Here is a 23,345-nt window from a genome sequence, read left to right on the forward strand (position 1 = left end):
AATTCATTAGAAGTAATTAACATCAATATAGATTTTGCAGCAGTAATAAGATTGTTAAATCAGTTGTTCTGGATTAAGAGGAGGTAACTGCCTAAGAGTCCTTCTCCTAAAAAAAGTGTGTACATTTGGAAAATAAAACAATCCAGTAGTCCCAGCATAAACACATGCTTGGAAAACAGAGTACTGTTTCACTCACAGCAAGCTTTAGTCTCAATTCTCATGTTATTGTGTTAAATTGTCAGTCCACCCCTTCTCTTATCCATCCTTCCACTTCACCAATTTCCACCGCTCATTCACCTGAACCATATGCCATTTATACCCGAGAAAGGCACTCCATTCATTCTATTACTTAAATAACATATAGAAGAAAGAATAAAATAGATAATATACACTAATATCCATACTAATAGCATTTATATTTCTGTATCACTGTTATCACTAATTTCAAACATCACTCTTCTGTTTTTAAGATGGAGGAATTCTCTCCAGTTTTCTTGTATTTGAAGGTAAAGATGACAGTCTTTACATATGTAGACCCCATTATCTTGAAAGAACTGTAATTACTATAGCCACAACTAGAATGTAACCACTTTTGTGACAAAACACACTCATCCTTATGTAGCTGCCAGGAACACTACACAGCACGTTAGGACAGAGAGTGAAAATGACTTTCTTTAAATGAAACAGTATGAGAAACTCTAATTAGGTAAACTATAAGTTATCAGAACTGGAATTTGACCGGGATTTCAGTTAACGTGCCAGAATTTTGTGGAAATTACCATTAAATATCCAGTGACAGTCTGTGTTTAGTACTTCAGTTTTTTGTCTCATCCACAGTCTCTCCTATGTGGCTTGTGTTGGGGTACTCTCACTCAGAGAGATGGCTAGGTCAGATGACTTTTGGTGACCAGCAACACTATTACTTGGTCAGTAGACTGAACTCCTCTTTCACCCTTGAATCATACATATACACACATGCATAAACATACAAATATACATATATATTTACTTCCAGCAACTAAGGAACATGTCTCCACAGTAGCCTCAGACTGCCAGTTTGAGGAGGAGTCAAATACGTCTGTCACAGGGCTATATATAGAGCATTACAATAGAGTCAGAGCAGTCAGCTTATCGTATTATATTTTAAAGCTTTTCTTTCAATACAGATTCACTGAGGGCATTTGAATGTTATCTTTGATTGTGTCTTGTGAAACTGTCAGAAATTTGGCTTTATATCTGTATCTACTCAATCAGCAATATATGATCAGTACAAGAGACATAAAACTCCTCTTTCATTACTGCTACCTCAAAGCAAATTCAAAGCATTTTGACATTTTCATTCTATTGCTTGAATAAACTATAGAAATTATAATCGTTGCTATACTAACATAATTGTTAATGGGTTGGGGTTTGCATTTGTTTCCCCTTATCCACTTCTGTTGTGGTAGAGGAAAACCTTTTCAAAAAGAGATGATCCATCCTAAGAGATTAGATTTCCATATCCATACTCATGTTGAATTAACTAGCTGTTTTTCCCCAGTTACATCACTTGGACTAATACTTAAGAATTGTTTGTCATAAATAAGGAAGATGGGTCTGGCCTAATAAAAAAGAAAAACACATTTTTGAGTGTGGGTGGCTAATATTAAGTATCTCTCTCCATATTTAGGCATCCAGATAAGTGTGGTCTAAATTGCGGGAAGACTGCTGCACCTTCCTGGAAGCTGTCTGCATAGTGCCTTTGAGAAGAGGGTTGCTTCTGTTTCAGTAGCTAAATCAGCAGAAAGCTGCCTGACTATAGTCCCTCAAGTTTTGAAAATGTTCCTACTGGTGGCAGGAGATCTTGCCTACACTAACAAATATCCACAAGTCAAGAATGGCCATCCGCATCCCAAATGCTGAACATTTGCCTACAATTGCCACCAAACTGTCTTCAGTACTGATTCAGCTAGACTAATTGCTGATGCCTAATGTCAGAAACCAGTCAGCATTTTCTATGGTAGGCAGCCTCTAATAAAAGTTCAGAAACCCCCACTGAAACCATCAAAGCCATCCTTGCCTCAGTGAAAGCGAATGAAGCCAAATAAAAAGTAATTGTGTTTCAATGATCATAGGGTATTCCACACTGTCTGCAAACCTCATGTTTTCACATGCTGCCCTCTTTTGCAGGAGGGGGTCGAATGTCTCACTCACACTGGACATGTGCACTCCAGGCTGTTCTGAGCAAGGCTTTGGCTACATCATGTCTCCAAGAGAACAGTCAGCCCGAGAATATCTCCAAACAGCAACAAACATCCTTACTGAAGAGGAGCTGCACAAGAAAGCACTAGATCCTTTCATACTCCAGGCAGAATTTTTTGTGAGTATTTGACTTCTCTGTTTCTGAGAAACGATGCTGATGGCATCTGAGAAATGTGACATTGCCTCCTTTCTGTGAGCCTCTCTAGGACCTGCTGTGAGTTCTTCTGGAAGACCAAATGAGTTGACGCTTCATTTTTCATAGTAAAGCACTTTATTTAGCCTCCATGTTGAATATACTTTGACATGCCTGTATTTGAAAGCTGTCTGCTGTTTCTCAATTTGCAAGCTATCTCACTAGTCCTAGTAATGAAAATCCAGCTTTAGTTTCAGGCGTCTTTTTTTGCCTCCTCAGGACATTACTTTTTAACAGCAATTTTACAGTCTTTCATTCCCCCTTGAATTCAACCCAGAATGTCCATTGTACGTGTTGGCAGAATGTTATCAGACTGATTGAAGAACAGGATTTTTGTGTCACAGAGACTTTGCATCCCCTTAGAAAGTGTTTGTGAGGGATTAGCTGCTCTTTTAGTTGATAGTGCGAGTCTAAAACTTTTCCCCTGATATCCTTTCTGTAACATTTTTCCTGACCGTATGTATCAGTTCTTAATTTTGGAAACAGGATTTCTAGTCCCACTTTTGGATTAAATATGGGTACAGTGCTTACAGATCAAAGAAACAAGAAAAGGCCAACTACTTTTAACTGCATGGCGGCTTTTCAGTTTCTACACGCTCCATAGCTGCTTCTTTCCTAACTGCTTAAATCTCCACCGTCTTGAACTTTGTCATTTCTGCCAGGACAGAGTAAGTTCAGAGTAGTGCAATGGGTGTGGGAGAGTGGAGAATTGATTTGGAATGCTCTTACGCCCACTTTGCATGGCTGCAAATGACTACAAAGGTGTCAAGTAATCAGGTCCTTTTTCTGTTTCACCCACACCAAACTCCATGCCTCTTTTCATGCTGGGCTGCTGTAGAACACACAGCCGGGAACCAAATAAAGCAATGCTAACCTAATCAGGATTTTCCTAAGCACAGAGTCCCACCAGATCAGCAGGAAGGTGGCATGGTATGCATCTATCCCCTTAACCCACCCACTCCCTGACCTCAGAGGACTTTCAGAGAAACCATGAAAAGAATGGACTGACACCTTCCAGTGTTCCCCCATCCACTCCCCCCTCTGCCAGTAATTTGTAGGATTTTCCCCCTTCACAGACAGAAGCAAAGGAGAGTCTTTGAGCCCCCGTTTCCAGATACAAGGCCAAACCTCTGTAGTCCTTACTTATTTTTCATTTGGTTTTCATTCAGTCCCCAGTTCCCATTGAAGACAAGCTAATTAGAGACCTCAAGGTTGAGCTGTGGGAGAAGAAAAAGGATTCTTTCTTTTCTTTTCTTTTTTTGGTCATAATACAACTAATTCTTAGATGCATTCTAAACAATGCTACCTGATGATTCTGGCTGCAAGAAGAAATTCTGGTCAGTTTTGTTTCCAGTTTTAACTTGCATGTCTGTCAAAATAACCCCTAAATCACTGGATTTCCTATGGGACCAAATGGGAGCTAATGTGTACAGGCTTTGTTTGCAAATGTTCCATTAAATAAGAGCACAAAGATGTGGCCCTTCTGTCAAGCTTCACCCCATCCTTCCTAGAAATCACTGATTAAAACGGATAGGGAAAACAAGAAAAAACAACACATGGCTGAACATAAAAATATTAGGTAAAGCAAAGACCAGAAAAACAGAGCATATGCAGAGCAGAATCCACCACAAAAAAAATATGGTCTCCATTCTGTCTAATTTTGTCTACTTTAATTTTTTAGTGTTGTTGTTATTGTTGTTAGCAAAGATAGGAGGTTAACAATCCTGGAGACTTGAACATTTGTGTATATGCAGAAGAAGGAAAACAGGCAGAACCAGAACAAGCCTTGTCAGTGTATCTCCACCCTGTCCTGGAGGGACTACATCTCAGAATTCCCCCTCAAGTGTAATATGCAGTCCTTAGCTCCCTCCTGAGGATGTCTTGCTTCCAGCATACTAATTATGCGTGCTGTTGCCAGTAAGCATATAGCTCCCAACAAACCCTGAATTTAAAATCTGTCATCTAGATGCAAAAGGCTCCATCTCCCATTACCAGTCTCCTGGAGTTCCCCTTATGTGGAGGTTTCTGAACAGTAGCCATGTACAGGACCATTTTTAAAAAGCACTCTTATTTATGGGAGAGCATTGTGGAAGGGTGACTCATCATCACCCAGTACACGCATAGCATGGCATTGTAGACTTCCATCCTCATCTGGCACCCACTGGCACTCCAAGCCTTTCAATTATTTATCTTTGCTTTGACTCAGCCCTTCAGCTGCCCCCTCCAGGATATGAATGTCCTTAAATTCCCAAAGGAGATGAACAAACAATACTGGTTCTCAATACCATGTCCTCTTTTCCTCCTGGGGTTTCTCTTCAATTCTGCTCTTCTTTTCAGAAGAACAAAACCCAGGGCTTCTCCCTGGAGTCTCCAAGAAGTGCTTTGTATTGTGTTGGTTAGGATTTAGTTTAACAGTTTTCTCCCTAATCCAAGAATGAAGTTCTAGGGCCAGATCTCCAAAGGGACTTAGGTACCTAACCTGTCGTTGGTTTCATTGGTTGTGTAGGCACCTAAATATCTCTGGATCTACCCTGGTCCCTCCTGGATTCCCTTATTGTAGAAAAGGAAATGTAGTAGTAAGAGTTAATTCCCTTCCTGAGGGCTGAGGAAATGGCATCAACTAGAAGTTGTCAGCCATCTGTGTCTGTGTTAGCAGTTGCAATAAAGCCCTTTTGAGAACAAAAAGTCTCCCTGCCTTTTCCTTCAGCTATGAGATAGTACATCCCTAAGTTGTAATTCAGGACTCCTTTTGCAGCACATTTTAACTTCACTGCAGGTGTGCCCAGTAATTCAGTTACCTGACTTACCTCCAGATGCAGTCATGATGAATGACTAGAGTGCTCGCATTAAACCTTTTTTCCTGCTACATCTGACTAGTAACTTGGACTGCAAATCTGGGTCAGTGAGGAAGGAAGAATGAAGTCCCAGCAACTCTCTGTGAGCTGCTTGAACTATAGTAGTGTATAAGTCAGGGGGTGTACAGCACCCATTTTGCTATTACTGCTTGCAAAAGAGGGAGATAGGGCTAGCCAGATAAGGAGGGAATAAAAGTGGTTTATTACTTGATTCCAACACTCCATACTCATTGGCCAGTGCTTCTGAGTAAGGGTGTGCAAAGCGGGCCCTATTCAATTTGGATTTGGATTCGGCCTGAATCAGGGACAGTGATTCAACTCATTGATTCAAGTGCAGGGGGACCCTCAATGTGCTGAGCAGCAAACCTGAAAGTGGACTGGAAGTACTTCTGGTCCACTTCCAGATCTGCCGGGGAATGTGCTGGGGGACACCCCCCACCTCCACACCCCCTCCTGGTTCAGCAATCAGCTGCATGCGGACTCTGGGTTTCCTCCCCCAGACCCAGGAGGCACCAGTTGCTGAGCTGGGGGGGGCGTGGGCCCCCCGCCCCCTGTGCGCTCCCCAGCAAACCCCGAAGTGAACCAGAAGTGCTTCTGGTCCACTTCCAGGTCTGCTGCCGAGCATTCTGGGGACCCCCCGCACTCCTGTGGGATGCTCCATCCGCCCCAGCATTGCAGCATTCACAAACTGCCTGGTACCTTCAGATATATAGAAAAAACATTTAAAGCTGTGTCTATGTCCAACTCTCCAAATCTTTCTGAATCAATTTGGAGGGTTCCAATTCGATTCAGAGAGATTAAAGGGTCCTCTGATCCGATTCAAATTTGGAGATTCGGCCACCAAATCGGGCCGAATCTCTGCCAAATTGAATCAGGGACCAAAGCTTCGCACAGCCCTACTTCTGAGCTCTTAAGAAAGGTGTTATAATTTGTTACTGATACACTTCAGTAAGAAATTATTACTTTCCACCCTTATCAAGTAGAAGAAACAGTAGGGGCTGTGCTTCAGAGCAGCATACCCAAAGGCACAGGTACAATTACACTATCTTAACAGCTGCTAGGGAGGACTTGCCACTCATGAACATTGTGTTAGTTGATCTGGTATAATTGTCCTGCCTGTCTGCTCTTATTCTGCAGTAAGTGAAAGCAAACCTTAGTAATTTTACCCCTGAATGAAACAAGAAGTGAATTATTGTGATCTAACTTCGCATATTACAGGATAGGGGTAGACAAACCCAGTATGTAGTGTGGTGCAGCTGAATCCATCATCAGTCTCCATCTTCACCTTTTAAAATACTATATTGGTTTAATCTGTTCATGCCCTGAGGTATAGTGCTCTTGGGGCTGCTCTTGTGGCATGAAGTTTAAGCATCATTCTTTGCTCAGGTCTGTTCCTAACATCCCAATACAATCCTAATAATATTAAGCACTAACATAATGCCATAGTATGCATTACTCAATGAATTAGTCATCAGGATAATTTTCATATTCATAATTTGAGAAATGAAAGCCATGGACACAAAAAGGAAACCATCAATCATGTTGTAGAGGTAAATTGCTGGAAGTACTGTACCATATGTCTCAGCTGACTTCATTACTGCTTCGCCTTCATAGTCAAGATGTAATAGTTTGTTTTTTTCCTCTTGTGAATCTATTAATGCAGTCTACTGTGCATCTTCCACTAGGAAATCCCAATGAACTTTATTGATCCAAAGGAATATGATATTCCAGGTTTAGTGAGGAAGAATCGCTACAAAACAATTCTTCCAAGTAAGTTCCAAACCTATTTTATAATTCTGCAAATTAATGATGCAGTATTAATCAAAGTTTCAGTATTATTTTCTTCCATTTTTAGAATACCTTTTATAAAAGCTTTCCTTTTCAGGATATTTTTACCATGCTTTGACAATTATTACCAAAAGTCACATTTACAAAACATATACATCACTTTTAAGGTTGTTTTTTTTTAATATAATGAGTTAGACACATAGGGTGCCTATAACCTCAGTGTCTCGTGTATTCAGCATCTCTGTGCTTCAAAATGGTGGTGGAGGGTGTTTTAACTAAAGCTTATCAACCAAGCTTAAGTTAAAGCGTCCCTGCCAGAATTTTGAAGTGCAGGACACTGTATACATGACATGCTGTGGGTGCTTTAATTAGAGTGGCTCCTGAAAGCTTCATTCACTTTAACAAGCTACAATAAATTATTTTTTTTGTATTGGTTGCATTTTATCTGTAGCCAAAATTCAAGATTTTAAGAAATTTATTGTTTAGGATTAACTTCAGAACCATCATCATTGTCTGTTGTGTCATATTTAAAGAAGCTTTGGAAATGGATACAATGATCTGAACTTGTACATTTTTCACAGATCCCTCTCATTCACTTTTAGCTCTTGTTGAATAGATGCCACCACCAATCACCACTGTGGCTTTTTCAGGGCAGCGCAGGTGGTTCAGAGTGCTAGTTCAGCTCAGGCAGAGGTTAAGAATATATGTACTTATCCATACAAATCAGATTATTTCACATGACTGGAAATCATGGAAGAATGGGCTTTATCTCAACTTCCAGCTCTCAGAATTGCAGAAATCTCATGCAGATTGGCCTTTTAGGTAATGTTTTGACATTTCCAGCTGGGACCAAACATTACAGAACCTCTCTGTGAAGATATGTTGATGGTTTGAGTGATCCATGATTCAGTCATTAACTCACTATATAGATGGAGCTAGGTAGATTTTCAAACATGAGTTGAAATGTTCAGTGCCTCCACTTTGGAGACCCAGATTGAAATACCTTAAAGCAGCCTGATTTTTGGAATGGCTTTTAGTGGTTGGGGGGGGGGGGGGGGGGATTAAGGAATGGCATAGCCCACCTTTGTAAGCGGGTCCCTGTTGATTTGTCCCCTTATATTCTACTTAATTCCTCCTTAGGTCACTCTCCAGGTATTTTGATATTGTAGTATCATAGTAGCTAGAGTCGGAAGGGACCTAGACAGATCATCAAGTCTGACCCCCCTGCCTTGGGCAGGAACGGGTGCTGGGGTCATATGACCCCAGTCAGGTATCTATCCAGCCTCCTCTTAAAGACCCCCAAGGTAGGAGCGAGCACCACTTCCCTTGGAAGTTGGTTCCAGGTCCTATCCACCCTAACAGTAAAGTAATGCCTCCTGATGTCTAGCCTGAACCTGCTCTCTATCAACTTGTGGCCGTTATTCCTTGTTACCCTGGGTGGTGCCCAGGGGAACAGGGCATCTCCTATTCCCTGCTGATCCCCCCGGTGAATTTGTAGACAGCCACCAGATCCCCTCAGCCTTCTCTTGTGGAGGCTGAATAGGTTCAGGCCCTCTAGTCTCTCCTCGTAGGGCCTGCCTTGCTGCGCCTGATCATGCAAGTGGCCCTCCTCTGGACCTTCTCAATGCTAGCCACATCTCTGTTGAAGTGTGGCAACCAAAACTGGATGCAGTACTCCAACTGCGGCCTGACCAATGCTGCATAGAGGGGGAGAATCACCTCCCTGGACCTGCTTGTGATGCATCTGTAGATGCACGACAAGGTGCGGTTAGCCTTACTGACAGCTTCCTTGCATTGGTGGCTCATGTTCAACCTGGAGTCGACAATGACTCCAAGATCCCTTTCTGCCTTTGTGCTGACGAGAAGGATGTTCCCCAGCCTATAGGTATGCTGCTGGTTCCTTCTCCCGAGATTCAGTACCCTGCAATTGTCCACGTTGAATTCCATCCTGTTCTCATCCACCCACCCCTGCAACCTGTCCAGATCTAGCTGGATTCTGTCCCTCCCTTCTGGCATGCCCACCTCGCCCCACATCTTGGTGTTATCAGTGAACTTGGACAACGTGCTTTCCACCCCCTCGTCCAAGTCATTGATAAAGATGTTGAACAGTACAGGCCCGAGAACCCAGACCTGGGGAACCCCACTGCCCACATCCCTCCAGGTCGAAAGCAACCCGTCCACCACCACTCTCTGTATGCGACCGTCCAGCCAATTAGCCACCCATCTGACTGTAGGCATCAATGCTGCAGTCACCTAGTTTTCTTATGAGAATAGCATGAGAGACAGTGTCAAAGGCCTTCTTAAAGTCCAGGAAGACAACATCCACCCCCACGCCTTCGTCCAAGGACTTTGTAACCTGATCGTAAAAGAAAATAAGGTTAGTCTGACAGGATCTTCTCTTAATGAATCCATGTTGGTTCCCCCTGAGCATGATCTCCCCTTCTGGTCCCTTGCAGATGTGCTCCTTGATAATTTTCTCAAAGATCTTCCCCAGGACCGAGGTAAAATATGAACTCAGCCTCAGTTTTCCAAAATCTGCTAACAGTCATTCTTATTTCTGAGCTTTGTCTCGATTAAGAAAAATGGTTCCCAATTCTTGACTGGATCCGAAAATTAACAATTAATTGAGTCAAAATTGTTTGCAAAGGATATTTATCTTCTGATTTCAAAATGAGCTGTACCCATCAAAGTTAACATCCCTATGTCACCAGCCTGATAAGGATGACTAGAGCTTAGTATGTAAAAGGACCCACCACTATCACCTCTACTGTAATTCTTTAAATCTTGTCCTGTGTCCCTAAAATTGGAAGACACCCAATGTTAGTTTAGGAATGAAAAATGGTATTGGCATGGAGGAGACCTAAGAGCAGAGCTCTTCACTCCCTTCTTGTCACAAAAATGAGCTATTTGACAACACTGTCCACAGCACCGAAGAGAAGAAAGTGCATAATGCTGTAGGCTTAAGTGGTGAGGGACTGGGCTCAGGTCTACTGATTCCACTAGCTGCTTAATTTCCAGACTAATCAAACACAACCTTTGCTGCCTTATGGCACCCCCCAAGGCCCCTCTAAGTTCTGGCCTGCAGCAAGGAGTAATGGAAGGACGTGCTGACCATGCTTCCATGCACAATGGCAATCAAATATGACATTCAGCTTATACCAGGGAGCAGCAGGCTTTTGATAATGAAAGCAACAATGAAAGCAAACCACGTTGCCCTATTTTTTGAATATCTACAATTTTCTAACCAGCTGTATTCTCCAGAAGTTTTTGAGGCAGTTATCACTGAAAGGTAAGCAGGCACTTAACATAATGATCAGTTACTTCCAACCCTAGAGTTAATTGTACTTAGTGAGAGACATGATAATCAGGTCTAATTCAGCTAATATATATTTCTTTTGTAGTAATTTCTTTTGCAGATTCCCAGTTTTGTTAGTGGTGATGGTAGAGATGGTTTTGAGGGGTCTTTGTTGGTGGAGGGGGAGGGGTGTTTTGTGTTTGAAGAAGTTCCAAATTAATCTGATTAATCTGGATGTTTCACAAGCTGTTGAGTTTGCAAGTTGCACAGACAGTCTGAACCTTCTTCCTTATGGAAGGGTCCTATGAAATTTCACAGAAAAATATAACTTCATAGAGAAGTTATAACATTGGCTTTTTTGTGGAACATGACTAACAGGAGCACTGTTAGCCTAGGCCTGGTCTACACACTGGTTTTGTTGTGATACAGCTGTTTCAGTTACAGGCCCTTTTTACATTTTTACAAAAATAGTTGTACTGGTACAATCATCATGTGGATGACAGAGGTGCTTATATTAACATAGCTTTTTACCAAAGGAACAAACTCTACCAATATAACTGTATCTACCCTAATAGAATAATATAGCTTTAACTTTACCTGAGTTTATAAAGTAATGTAACATGTATGTCTACCTAAGCCCTTAATTTATAACCAAAATATAAGGTTAGAGGTGAAGTTTATAAAGCCTAAAAAGTCCTGCCTCAATTTTATGCAGTCCTTCCTTAGGAAAAAGCCCCACTGAGGTCACTGTTTACTAGGGCTCCTATGTAGTACAATGATAAAAACAAACAAAGCTAACGGTATTAAAATAGTTTGCTAAAGTAATCATTTAATTATTATAGTCATTAAATTAGCATAAATAAAAACAAATGACTGTAACATCTCATGAGGTTTAATAAGGAGAAATGCAAAGTCCCTCACTAGAGACAGAACAATCCCATGCACCAGTACAGGCTGGGGACTGACTGGCTAAGCAGCAACTCTGCAGAAAAGGACCTGAGGGTTACAAAAGACAATAAGATGGATATGAGCCAACAGTGTGCCCTTGTTGCCAAGACAGCTAACAACACTAGACTGAATAAGTAGGAGCATTGCCAGCAGACTGAAGGAAGTGATTCTTCCCTGTATTCAGCACTGGTGAAGCCACATCTGGAGTACTATGTCCAGTTTTGGGCCCTACACTACAGAAAGGATATGGACAAATTGGAGAGAATCCAGTGGAGTGGAACAAAAATGGTTCGGGGGCTAGGGCACATGAGTGAGGGATAGTGGCTGAGGGAACTAGGCTTGTTTAGTCTGGAGAAGAGATGACTAAGAGGAGATTTAATAGCAGTCTTCAACTACCTGAAGTGGGGTTCCAAAGAGGATGGAGCTAGATTGTTCAAGTTGAAGCAAGGGAAGTTTATGTTAGATATTTGGAAAAAAACTTTTTTACTAGGAGGGTAGTAAAACACTAGAAGAGGTTACCCAGAGAGGTTGTGGACTCTGTCCTTGGAGATTTTTAAGACCTGGCTAGACAAAGCCTTGCCTGGGATGATCTAATTTAGGATGGTCCTGTTTGGTTACGGGGTTGGACTATATAGCCTCCTGAAGACCCTTTGAACCCTGATTTTCTATGATTCACTAAGCTGCAGCAAAAGAAGTTTAGGTTAGATATTAAGAAAACCTTTCTCACAAGGAAGGTAGTAAAGCACTGGAAGAGGCTACCCAGACAGTTTATAGAATCTCCATCTTTAGAGGTTTTTTAAAATCCAGATAGAAAAAGCCCTGTCAGGATGATATAGTTGCACATGGTCCTGCTTTGAGCAGGGGGAGGGACTAGATGACCTCCTGAGGACCCTTCCAACCCTAATTTTCTATGGGCGCCTATATACATGCAGCAAGGCTGCTCCAACGCACTGTAATTACAGCATATCGAAGCCGACTCAATTAATCAAGTCTTTTGGAGCACGGTAATTACCACGCTCCAGCAGACTCCAGCATCATGTGTATCAGCGTCCCCACACTGAAAAATGGTGGTGGGGGTGCTTTAACTAAAACTCATTCGATGAGCTTTAGTTAAAGTGCCCCCACCGCCATTTCTTAGCGCAGCGATGCTGATACACATGATGCTCCAGGTACTTTAATTAGAGTGGCTCTCCAGGTGCTTTAATTGGAGTACTGCCCCCCATTCCTGGAGCAGGTTCATAAACACCCTATGATTCTATAAATTTATTGTGTGATTAACCAGGTAATTGTGTGATAACTATTTTGCACTTGTGGCCAGTCCTCTAGACATTCAGGTAAAGGCATGATAGGATCTGATGTGTAATCCATACAGTTGCTATGCCACATGCATGGCAGGTGTGACTGTGGGATCCAGCATCGGATCCTATCACACCTTATTGTCTACAAGGGGGAGCCCAAGATTGCCCACCCTGCATTTCCCCTGAACCAGCAAGTAAAAAGCTCCTACAAATGCTGAATATGCTACTGTCCTGGATAGCAACCAGCTATAAAGTTAGACCTCATTTTTGAGGTCTAACTTTATAGCTGGTTGGGCCTTTTAATGGTGTGATAGGTACTTTGCATGTGTAGTTGGTCTCCGTTAATTGTGTAATTAACCAGATAATTACACAACACCTGTGTAGAGGGTGCCTTACTTTGCATCTAAATGTATTGCAAGATTAACCAGTTAATTGTTTAATATATGTAATGTGTAACAAGGGGCCATATGTGTAAAATGGAATTAGTAACACTACTTTATTTCACAAGGGTATTATGAACATAAATATACTTAAGACCATGAAGTGCTCAGATACCAGGGTAAGTTTGGGCCCTATGAGGACCTGAGATTGAGAAACATAAAGAAAAATGAATGACCCACAGGTCATTCAGCTGGAATAAATGATCATAGATTCATTGATTTGAACAGTGCCATGTCAGTTGGCACAAGCTGACATACAGGCTCATACAGAATTGCTACTTTGGGGTATTCAGAACTCACAAGTTGTCCTCCAAAAAAAATCATGAAATTGCCTTTAAAATCATTGGGGTATTAAAAATAGTAATTTCAAGCTTGCTTTATTGTTCTTCCATTTCTGGATTCTCAAGGAATCCCTTAGTCAGTTGTTCATTGCAACTATCAGGGCCAGAAACGTTATTTTTATTTTTCAATAAAAGCTGAGAAATCATGAGATTCTGGCAACTGAGGCTTCTAGAATAAAACACCAAATATCACAAAAATCATAGCAAATCAGGAGATCTGGCAGCATTGGATAAATCTAATCATATACCCTGTTTAGTCATCCACAAAACAAGGGCTCCATATTACATTATTTTGTCTTCAGTCTGTGTTATGACCTACAGCAAGAGTGTTAAACTCATCTGGCCAGTTGGATGAGGGATACAGGGTCAGTCTGAGGCTGGATCGGGCCTTCAGACCAGCCCCGTGTGCTGGGTCCAGCCTACAAAGCTGTTCTGCTGTAAGCACCACATGCAACACACACTCTGGACTGGATGCCCATGTTGCTTGAAATGCATGTGCCCACTGTAGTCCCTTGTACCATATGCAGCATGCCCTGGCTTTGCACACGGCAGTCAGCAAATAGGGCCAGTCCAGGCACACACTACACACAGCACACAGAGTCCATCAGGCATGTATTGCATGTGGCAGCCACACCAGACAACCCTACACATGAGATCTGGCACATAGTCAGTCTATGGGTCCAACCTGCATGCATTAGCTCTGTTCACGCACTGGCTTTAGCCCAGCACAGCATGCAGCACACTTGGGCACTCTGGCATGCTCACTGCCTGTGATGCCCACACCAGACCAGCCCTGAAGGCTGAATCTGGCACAAGTCCAGCCCTGTTTGGGGTATGCTGACCCAGATCCAGCAGGTAGGGCTGGTCCAGTGCAGGTACCACATCCAGTGCACACCCCGGACTGGCCCCATGCCTTGTGCAGCCCACACCACAGGCTCTGCATGCCTCATACAGTACACAGGGCCAGCATATACTGTATACAGCAGGCAGCACTGCAGGCCAGATGATACAGCTCTGCAGGCCGGATCTGGTGCGTGGGCTATATCTTTGACACCCCTGAGATAAATGTTTCTCTCTGCTCCACTTTGAAAGAGCTGTCTTATGCTTTTTGATTTAATTCCTCTAGGTTCCCCCACCCATGAAGAGTGTATGTATATACTTTTGAACAAGGTAATTCCAAACAGCAGCTTCCAGTAGATTAAACTAATAGAATTAATTGGGCAGTAATTTAGATTTTTTTTCTTGTGCTCCAAAACAAAATCATTCCAACAAATGTGAAAAAGAGATAAAATGACAAGTTGCACTCTCAGCTATACGGGTGCAATTTCCCTGTATTTCAAGGCAGTTTTTGTCCCAGTGTTTTGGGACTGCAGATTCTATGAAATAATTGCTTCTAGCACTGTGGGTCCCTGATTTTAACTGGGTCAGAAGCCCAGTGACATGAAATATAAAAATACAAGTTAATAATTAAGAATAAAAATTATTCCTGTGTGACTTAGAACAGAATTTGATTATATAGAACTATACAGAGAACAATAGTGGATATTGGCAATAGGAATTGCTACATGTTCAGCTCTTAACATTTTTGTGAAGTGTAAAAATAATTTTCCATGCAAGATAAATGTAAATTTGTCTTTAACTTCTGGGTAAACTGAAGTATATTTTTTCTAATCAGTCAAGTCAGCAGACCACCCCAGCTTAACAATTTTTCTTTAGCCACACAAGGGAGTAATATGACTAAAATTATGTTGTCTGACTTTGACTACCCAGCTAGCTGATATGACCAGTTACCCATTTGCAGCTGCATCATCTAGGAGCAGCCTTTGACATGAGTCCAGAAGAGGGCTTGTATTCAAACTTCCAGGGCTATAGCAAGGTGGTTTCACCTTTCTGCTTGTCCTTTCACAGCATCATGAAGTAAACTTGGGTTCGTGAAAACTTATGGGTGGGAGTGGGGGGGGGGGTGTCCCCTAACTTCAGATTAATCTTCCAAAATCATGCAGGAAGGAAATTCTTTCCAGATTATCCCTACTTTACCAAAGCTAAATATCCCTACTTTACTTGTGATGACCTCTGTGTGCTACCCATGAAAATGGATGCATATATGGCTGATCCAACTCTTATGGAAAAGCTCCCATTGGTTTCCACAGAAGTTGGACAGGACCTGTGAGGAATATGAATGGAAGGCATATTGATGCCTCCTAACCAAATTCTAGGAGGGGAAGCAGCACTGCTTAGCCACCAAACTTATGCTGTCTGCTCTGGGCTCAATACATTTCTCATTTTGTTTCTTGAACTGTATTGTTTCTGTTGATAGCACAACTCAGGGCTCAGCTGGTACAATTTGAAAAGGGAACTGCTTGTGAAAAATGTTATCAGTGATTCCTAAGGTATTCTCAGTATTTTTTTTATATTATTATTTAGATTGAAGTTATTAGATTGCAGTAACTAATGCCTTATTGGAAGTGGGGAAACAACCATGGTAATTTTTGGAATCCTCAAGTCACATTATCTCTGTCAGGGGCAATTATGCAGGTTCAGAGGATGATTGAATGAGCCCAACCTTTTCTTTCCATCAGTGGCAGTATGGCTTCCCAATATCCACCTTTGAACATCACTGATATTTGCTGTACCTACAAATGAAGTGTTTGGGTGACTAGCTGTATTACCCAAGACTCAAAAATACTCTCAGGTCATCTTCACTAATAATTATTAACCAATTCCTTATACTTTTCAGATCCTCACAGCAGAGTGTGCCTTACCTCAACTGATCAAGATGATCCTCTTAGCTCTTACATCAATGCTAACTACATCAGGGTAAGAATTCAGCAACTTGCTATGTCGGTATAATATCGTTAGCCACTACTAGCATCAGAACATTCACAATATCTCTTGTCCTTTAAAACCTGTTTTGGGTTCGATGGCTTTTTCTCTCTGTTTTTGTTTTTTTTTATATTACTAACAGGATCTCAGGGCCTGTCTACATGTGCGTTAATGCACATTTAATTAATGTGTTAAATCTAGTACCTCCAGGCATGTTTACATGGGTGGGGGCGTGCTTTAATTAAAATTCTGCTGCATCTCCTGTATCAGTGTTCCCGCACATAAAAACGGCAGTGGTGGGCGCTTGAACTAAAGCTTGTTCAACAAGCTTTAATTCAAGCACCTCTGCTGACATTTTTAAGTGCAGGGATGCTGATACATGAGATGCAGAAGGCTGCTGGAGTGTGGCAATTGCCACACTCCAGCAGACTCGATTAATTGAGTCGGCTCCGATGCCCCGGAATTCCAGTGTGTTGGAACAGCCTCCGTGCTCGTGTATAGGTGCCCTTCTTTGTGAGGTACTGGGAAAATTCTCATGAGCTTATCTTAATGCACATTAACTAAATAGCATGACTTTTTAGTAACATTTTAATGCACATTAAAATAGGCTAATGCACATTAAGGCACACATGTAGATGTGCCCTCAGAGCACAGTTGTAAAGGTTCAGACCAAACAGAAACGTGGTTCCTCCATTTTTTTTTAATTTACATGGAGTTGTCTGTTGCACTGGCCTGAACCAAGCAGAACTCTTACCAGCTAGAGAGAGGAGGTGAATTGGCATTATGCCAGAATAATGCCTTCAGGATTTCACCTGGGGTAACTAAAAGACTATCATAGCATGAGTTGTTTCCATTGCTATAGTAATGCCAGCAGCTTGTACATCCTGAAATCAAACCTTTTGGCTTGCGTGCGTGCGTGCGTGCGTGCATGTGTGTGTGTGTATGTAAAAGAATGAGAGAAGGAGAACCAGCACAGTAACTTGTGGATTGATAAATACACAAGTAATAATCTTGATACACAAGTAATAATCCCATTGTAGCCAATGGTAGCTGTCCTTGGGAAAAGACTGGATTATTAAGGCCTTGGCACACATAACTCTGATACTGGTTTATTGTTGCTTTGTTGGCAGGGCTACGGAGGAGAGGAAAAAGTATATATTGCCACTCAGGGACCCATAGTTAATACTGTCAGTGATTTCTGGAGAATGGTGTGGCAAGAGTGTTCTCCTATCATTGTCATGATTACCAATATAGAAGAGATGAATGAGGTAATGAACTTACATGTAAACTGAGTCTCTATCCTACATGGTAGCCTCCATTTCCAGCACTAATGCCAGGTCCCTGGAAACAACTTAGTAAAAGTTGACTGAGTTGCCAAAGCTACAGTGCCCTGTGATTGCTCTTTGAAGTCGCTTCTTAAGTTTTCAAAAAACAGGACACTACCGGATTCAAGCCCTATTGATTTTTCTATTTAAATATCTGTATTTCATTATTTCTCCTGTATCCTTCCCTCCAGGAAGCTGGGTCTGAATCATCAGACATCCTGGTTATTGAGAGGCAGCAACTAGAAGTGATTTAGATAAGAAGGACTGTCCCTGTTGTTTGATGCCTTTAGGAAGTGCTCCTAGAAAATGGGAATCAATGAAGATGTATCAAACTTTTTTTTTTTAATCACCATCTGCTAGAATTGGATCTGATTAAAATTAGGGCTGTAAAACAATTTAAAAATTTGATTGTGATTAGTTGCTTGCGTGATTAAAAAATTAGTCGCAATTAATCATGATTTTAATCGCACAGCTAAAAACGCAAAATTATGCAGGTACTTTGCATGGTGGGGGTGGGGGGAAAATTTGTGAAGGTGTGGGGGGCTGTGAGTGTGTGGGAGGGGTTGGAGCCCAGAGAGGGGGGTCCCCGCATGCCCTGGCAGGATGTGGGGTACTGTGGGTCAGGAGTGAGGGGTAGCAGCAAGGCTGGGGGGGCTGTGGCTTTGGAGTGAGGGACAGACACACACACAGACACACATACACACACACACACACACACATAGACACAAACATAGACACCGCCCAGCAGGTAAGTCTGTGGAGGGGGAGGGGTGGGGGGGGAGAGGAAAGGAGTGTAGTGAGGGCAGATTGAGGCCCTCACAGTGAGGAAGGGAGTGGGGCAGAGGCTGGGGTGAATGGGGTCCCAGAACTGGAGTGGGTCATGGGACAGAGCTGCAGACAGCTCGCCCAGGGGCGTGTGGGGAGAGGGAGCAGGTCCCCACTGTTGTGTGCACCCGTGGGGGAGGCATAGGGGGCACATGCCTCCTGGATTTGTGTGCGGGGTGGTGGCAGGCTTCCACCTGTAGACTGGGGCTCTGCACCCTGCTGCCTTTGCCCCGGGAGCTGCACGATGCCATGTTGTCCCTCCTGCCACTGGGCAGGCAGGGGATGTGGCGTGGCCAGCATGTGGCTTCTTGGACAAAGGCAGCAGGGCACAGAGCCCCAGCCCCAGCAGGCAGCCTGCCTCCACCCCACACACAAATCCAGAGGATAAGTGTCCCCTATGCCTCCTCCAGGGCTGCATGCAGTGGCGGGGAACCACGCAACGCCCCCCCCCCCCCAATGCCCCTGGATGAGCCACCTGCAGCTCTGTCTTAAGACCCACCCCAGCCTCAGGACCCCATTCACCCCAGTCCATGCCCCTGCCCCTCTCTCTCCCTTACTGTGGGGGCTTTGATCTGCCCCCTCTCCCTCCCACTCCACAGACTTACCAAGGTGGCAGTGCTCTGCACACTACCAGGATGCATTCCTGGCCGCATGCAGGTTGCAGGTGTTCATGTGCGTTTGTGTCTGTGTGCACGCCCCCCACTCCTGCTGCAGCCACCTGGAGCCTGCACCTGGGCTGCCCCGTGGTCCTCTGTGCTGCCACCACTGGGCAGCCTGGAGGCATGGAGCAGAGCCCAGGCACAGGCTCCAAAACCACATGCACAATTAATGTGTTAAAAAAATTAATGCAAGAACCAATTAATGCGTTAACTGCTCACATTAATTGCGATTAGTTGACAGCCCTAATTAGAATGAATGGATTGTGGTTGTGGTGGGCCAGTAGGGGGTGCTCCTGCACTGAGTTGCCTGTCTTACTGTGCCGACCCCTAAGCCATGGTCTGGGTGCCTCTCCTGGAGCGCCTATGTCTGGCCAACTCCCTTTCTGGAGCACACCTGCAAGCCTGGTATAACTGCTGCCATCATCTGGGCCTGGGTCTTTGTTAGGGCTCTGGGCTGCTCAGAGCCCTGAGACCAGAGCCTGGGTGGTGGCAGAGATTGCCCCAGTCTTGCGGGTGTGCTCCAGGAAGGGGGTCAGCCAGATGTAGGTGCTCCAGAGGAGACACCTGAAGTGGGCTTTTGGTCGGGCACAGTGAGGTGAGTGGCTGAGCACAGGAGTGCCCCCTATTGGCTTGCCATACATGGTGGCAGCAGTAACCCCAGGTTTGCTGTTGTGGTCCAGGAAGGAGGTTGGCCAGACATAGGTGCCCCAAGGGAGGCACCCAAAGCGTGGTTTAGGGGTCGAGCGCAGTGAGATGCGTGGCTCAGCGCAGGAGCACCCCCTACTGGCCTGACACATGGTGTCAGGGCTGGGATCCCACAGACTGTCTGGAAGGCATAATTTTGGGGAAGGAAGTTGAGTTACTGAAAACCCTTGAACAAACAAGTTTTGAATTTGGCATCAGGTAAACTGGACAGGCTAGCTAAGGTGAGCATGGCTTTTTAATGTTCTCCAGTAGAGGAGGCTACTTTTGAATGCTTTAGGCTAACAGAAGCAACCCAAGATACCATGGTGGGGCTAAGCACCCCCAAGGTCTGTAAGGACCTCCCAGGCTACACAGAGCCCTGAGACCAGAGACCAGGTGGTGGCAGCAGTTACCCCAGGCTTGCAGGTGTGCTCCAGGAAGGGGGTTGGCCAGACATAGGTGCCCCAGGGGAAGCACCCAAAGCGTGGTTTAGGGGTTGGGTGCAGTGAGATGGACGGCTCAACACAGGACCACCCCCTACTGGCCCGCCACAGTGGTTATGCACATTACTTTTACCAATCCACCCAGCACAGTTCTGTCCACAGAGTCCCATGTTTCCACAGTTTGCATGACAGCTATTTTGGGGTCCTGAGGCCAATATCATTACTTCATTCCACAGAATTCCCAGAAAAGTTGCCATGTGAATTGTAGAGGGACCAGAATTTGTAAAAGTGACCAACCTGAGGACAGAAATAAATCTAGACTAAAATTTTCAGAAATGTCCAAATGACTTACGGGGTCTATGTCCTATTTTCAAAAATGACTTGGCACTAGATTTTTACAGCTATTTATATATCACAGCATGGCAAGGCAAAAATGATTTAGACCTCTAATCTCTTCCCAAAAGTGACTTAAGAGCTTGTTTGTCTTGCTTCTGTGCTAAGTCTGTAAACACCACCAAGAAGCATGGCCCTCCCACACTAGTTCACCCACTCTGCATACCCCATCTCAGAAATGAAGCAATGTAGACACCTTATTAGAAGCCCTGAAAATGCAGCCTAATCCTGCTCTCAGGCTTGAATTTCAGATATGCTTCTCGATGTGCATCAGGGCCCCTCTAGGGCAGCTACACCATCTCCTTTTGGGATCTGACCTGCACAAGCAGGAGCAAGTAAGTGGGGCACATCTCAAAAAGGAGGTAGTAAAGTTTGAAAAAGTACAGAGAAGGGCAACCAAGATGAGCAGGGGTATGGAGCAGCAGCCATGCCAGGAGAGACTGAAAAGGCTACAACTCTTTAGTTGGGAAAGGAGCAGACTGAGTGGGGATATGATAGAGGTCTATAAAATCGTAAAGGTTGTGGATAAAGTGAGTAGGGAACTGTTAATACACCAAGTCCCAGGTTACTAGAAGTAGAAGGCACCCACTGAAATTAGCATGACACAAGTCTAAATCTAACAAGAGAAAGTACTTTTTTCTGCAGTGCATAGTTAACTTGAAGAATTCATTCCCACAGGAAGTGGTAGATGCCAATAGTAGATCTAGATTCAAAAAGGAACAAGATTCATGGACAAGATAAATTCATGGATGATAGATCCATTAGCAGCTATTCAACAGAACAGCCATGAATGAAACCTTTGGCATTTCTAAACCAATGGTGGTAGCTGCCATGGAGGTATGACAGGGAATAGATCACTCTAGATATATCCAGTTTAAAGTGTCCACTGCTGCCACTGTCAGTTGTAAGCTAGTGAGCTAGATGGACCACTGGTCAGTATAGCATTTCTTATGTTGTTATGGTTGTGCTTCTTATTGGGAATTGAGGGCTCAGCCCAGAACATAGACAAGGCAAATAAAAATGTAAACTTCATTGAAAGAGAGATTTGGATTCCTCAAGCATATGGCTGTTTTGAAAATTTCACTCATGGAGACCTGAGGAGGGAGAAAAGCCAAAGAGGAGATAATGTCCTGGACTGTCTTTCTGCTATATAGCTTACTCACTGTTGTTTTTAGAGCTGGAATGTCACACAAGGATGCAAAATAAACTTTGCATCAATGTTTCCTGTTTGCCATCACTGACAGACTCTACCCTGTCAAGTCAGCCTCAAAAAACACTGCACTGCAATGCTTCTACTACCACAGTCGTGGAGCTTGCATGCTGCAGCCTATACATCTTAACAGAGATGTATCTTTCCTGATACCTTTTGTGTCAACAATTAAATAGTACCATAAATCTCAGCCCTAAATATAGGGTAGGATCTTTCATCCTAACATCTTCCTATATTCCCGTTTTTTCCTGCATGTTAAGCTAAGAACGCTAGGCCTCAAAGGTGTTTAGATTCAGAACTGAAACCTTTGTTCTGCCATGATGCTAGTAAAAGAGGTTTTGTGTTCCTACTGTAGGCAATGACTTTGCTAATGTGAGGATGAACAGCTCAGTATCTCAGTACCTGTGTCTCATCCAATCTTAACTGACAGACAGCCCATAGAAATGTGTGGGCAGCCTTACTCCACTCATTTCAGCAGTACAGTGTCTGTGCTATTGATAGCTGCTAGCGCATTTGACAATTTTTACAATGGATTCTGCAATTTTGGAGGAGGAGAGGGGGGAAAAATGCTATCTGTGTAAATAATTTTACATTGAGACAATGGGTCAAATTCTGTACTGGTGGTGATTGGGCGGTTCCAAGGAAGGAACAGCACCTATTTACACCAACAGAAAAGAGGTCCAGTAACACTGTTTGGTTGTTGCTCTTTCTTATGCTTTGAATTTTTTAAAACTTTTTCCGTAAAGATAAAAGGCAAAACTGGGATGGTCTTTGCAGAGGTACAGAGAGGGGAGGTTTTTTGCAAGCAGCCTCTACTGCCTTCTTTATATAGCCTTGTAAAGACTTCCCACAATAGTAGCCTTGCTGCTTTCACTCTTTTACCCCAGGGGAGCCATTTTCAGAGAGCTAGGGAGAAAACAATTATCTGGTCCCATCTAATCCACACCAGTTTCTAGGGAAGGTTGATAAACATCACAGTCTCTGCTATGCTTCTGGGTGGTACAGAGTTCCTGTATTCCTCAGATACACTAAGCAGGAAGAAACTGCATGTGAAAGACCCAATCTTTCCCAGTACCATGCCCCCAACCCCAGAAATGTGCTGCTCTCTGTTACTGCTTGCTGAGGGCTGTGGGAAAAAATCCACATTTTACCCCAAATGTGCATTATAGTTTATAGATTTTTTTGAACATTATGAATTGCTCTGAAGAAACAACTGTGGTTAAACTGATTTACAGGTGGTATTTTGAAAACACTTTCCTCTGTTGCTTTCTTTCAATTCCTAAGCTTTGATATCCTTTTTTTTAAATTTCAAAATGGATTTTCATGCATAAACTATACTCCAAAGGCATCTCCAGCAATGTCCTTTTGTGCAAAAAGGCATGCAGATTACAATTTTAAATTCAGGGAGCAACAGCTCTTTTTATAAACAGAAAAGTTGTATTGTATATTTCCATAACAATTTATTCACAGCACAGACATATTAATAATCAAAGTGCAGAACATTAATAACTATTAATCATTATAATAACAATAAGCTTACTATGCATGCACAGGATGCAGCCACATTTCCAACTGGCATTCCAA

General features: G+C 43.2%; 1 protein-coding gene across 11 annotated transcripts in view; it reads left to right on the forward strand.

Moving 5' to 3' along the window:
- The window catches only part of PTPN5 (protein tyrosine phosphatase non-receptor type 5), a 147,351-nt gene that overhangs the window by 103,555 nt on the left and 20,451 nt on the right, over positions 1-23,345 (forward strand). For all 11 annotated transcript variants that reach the window (XM_059722604.1, XM_019477155.2, XM_019477156.2 and 8 more), the window contains 4 exons: positions 2,170-2,359; positions 6,975-7,059; positions 16,137-16,216; positions 17,353-17,490. In XM_059722604.1, the coding sequence (XP_059578587.1) occupies positions 2,170-2,359; positions 6,975-7,059; positions 16,137-16,216; positions 17,353-17,490 (493 nt within the window). The remainder of the gene's footprint in view (positions 1-2,169; positions 2,360-6,974; positions 7,060-16,136; positions 16,217-17,352; positions 17,491-23,345) is intronic.

This window comes from Alligator mississippiensis, chromosome 2, assembly GCF_030867095.1.
Source record: "Alligator mississippiensis isolate rAllMis1 chromosome 2, rAllMis1, whole genome shotgun sequence".
Classification (NCBI taxonomy): Eukaryota; Metazoa; Chordata; order Crocodylia; family Alligatoridae; genus Alligator; species Alligator mississippiensis.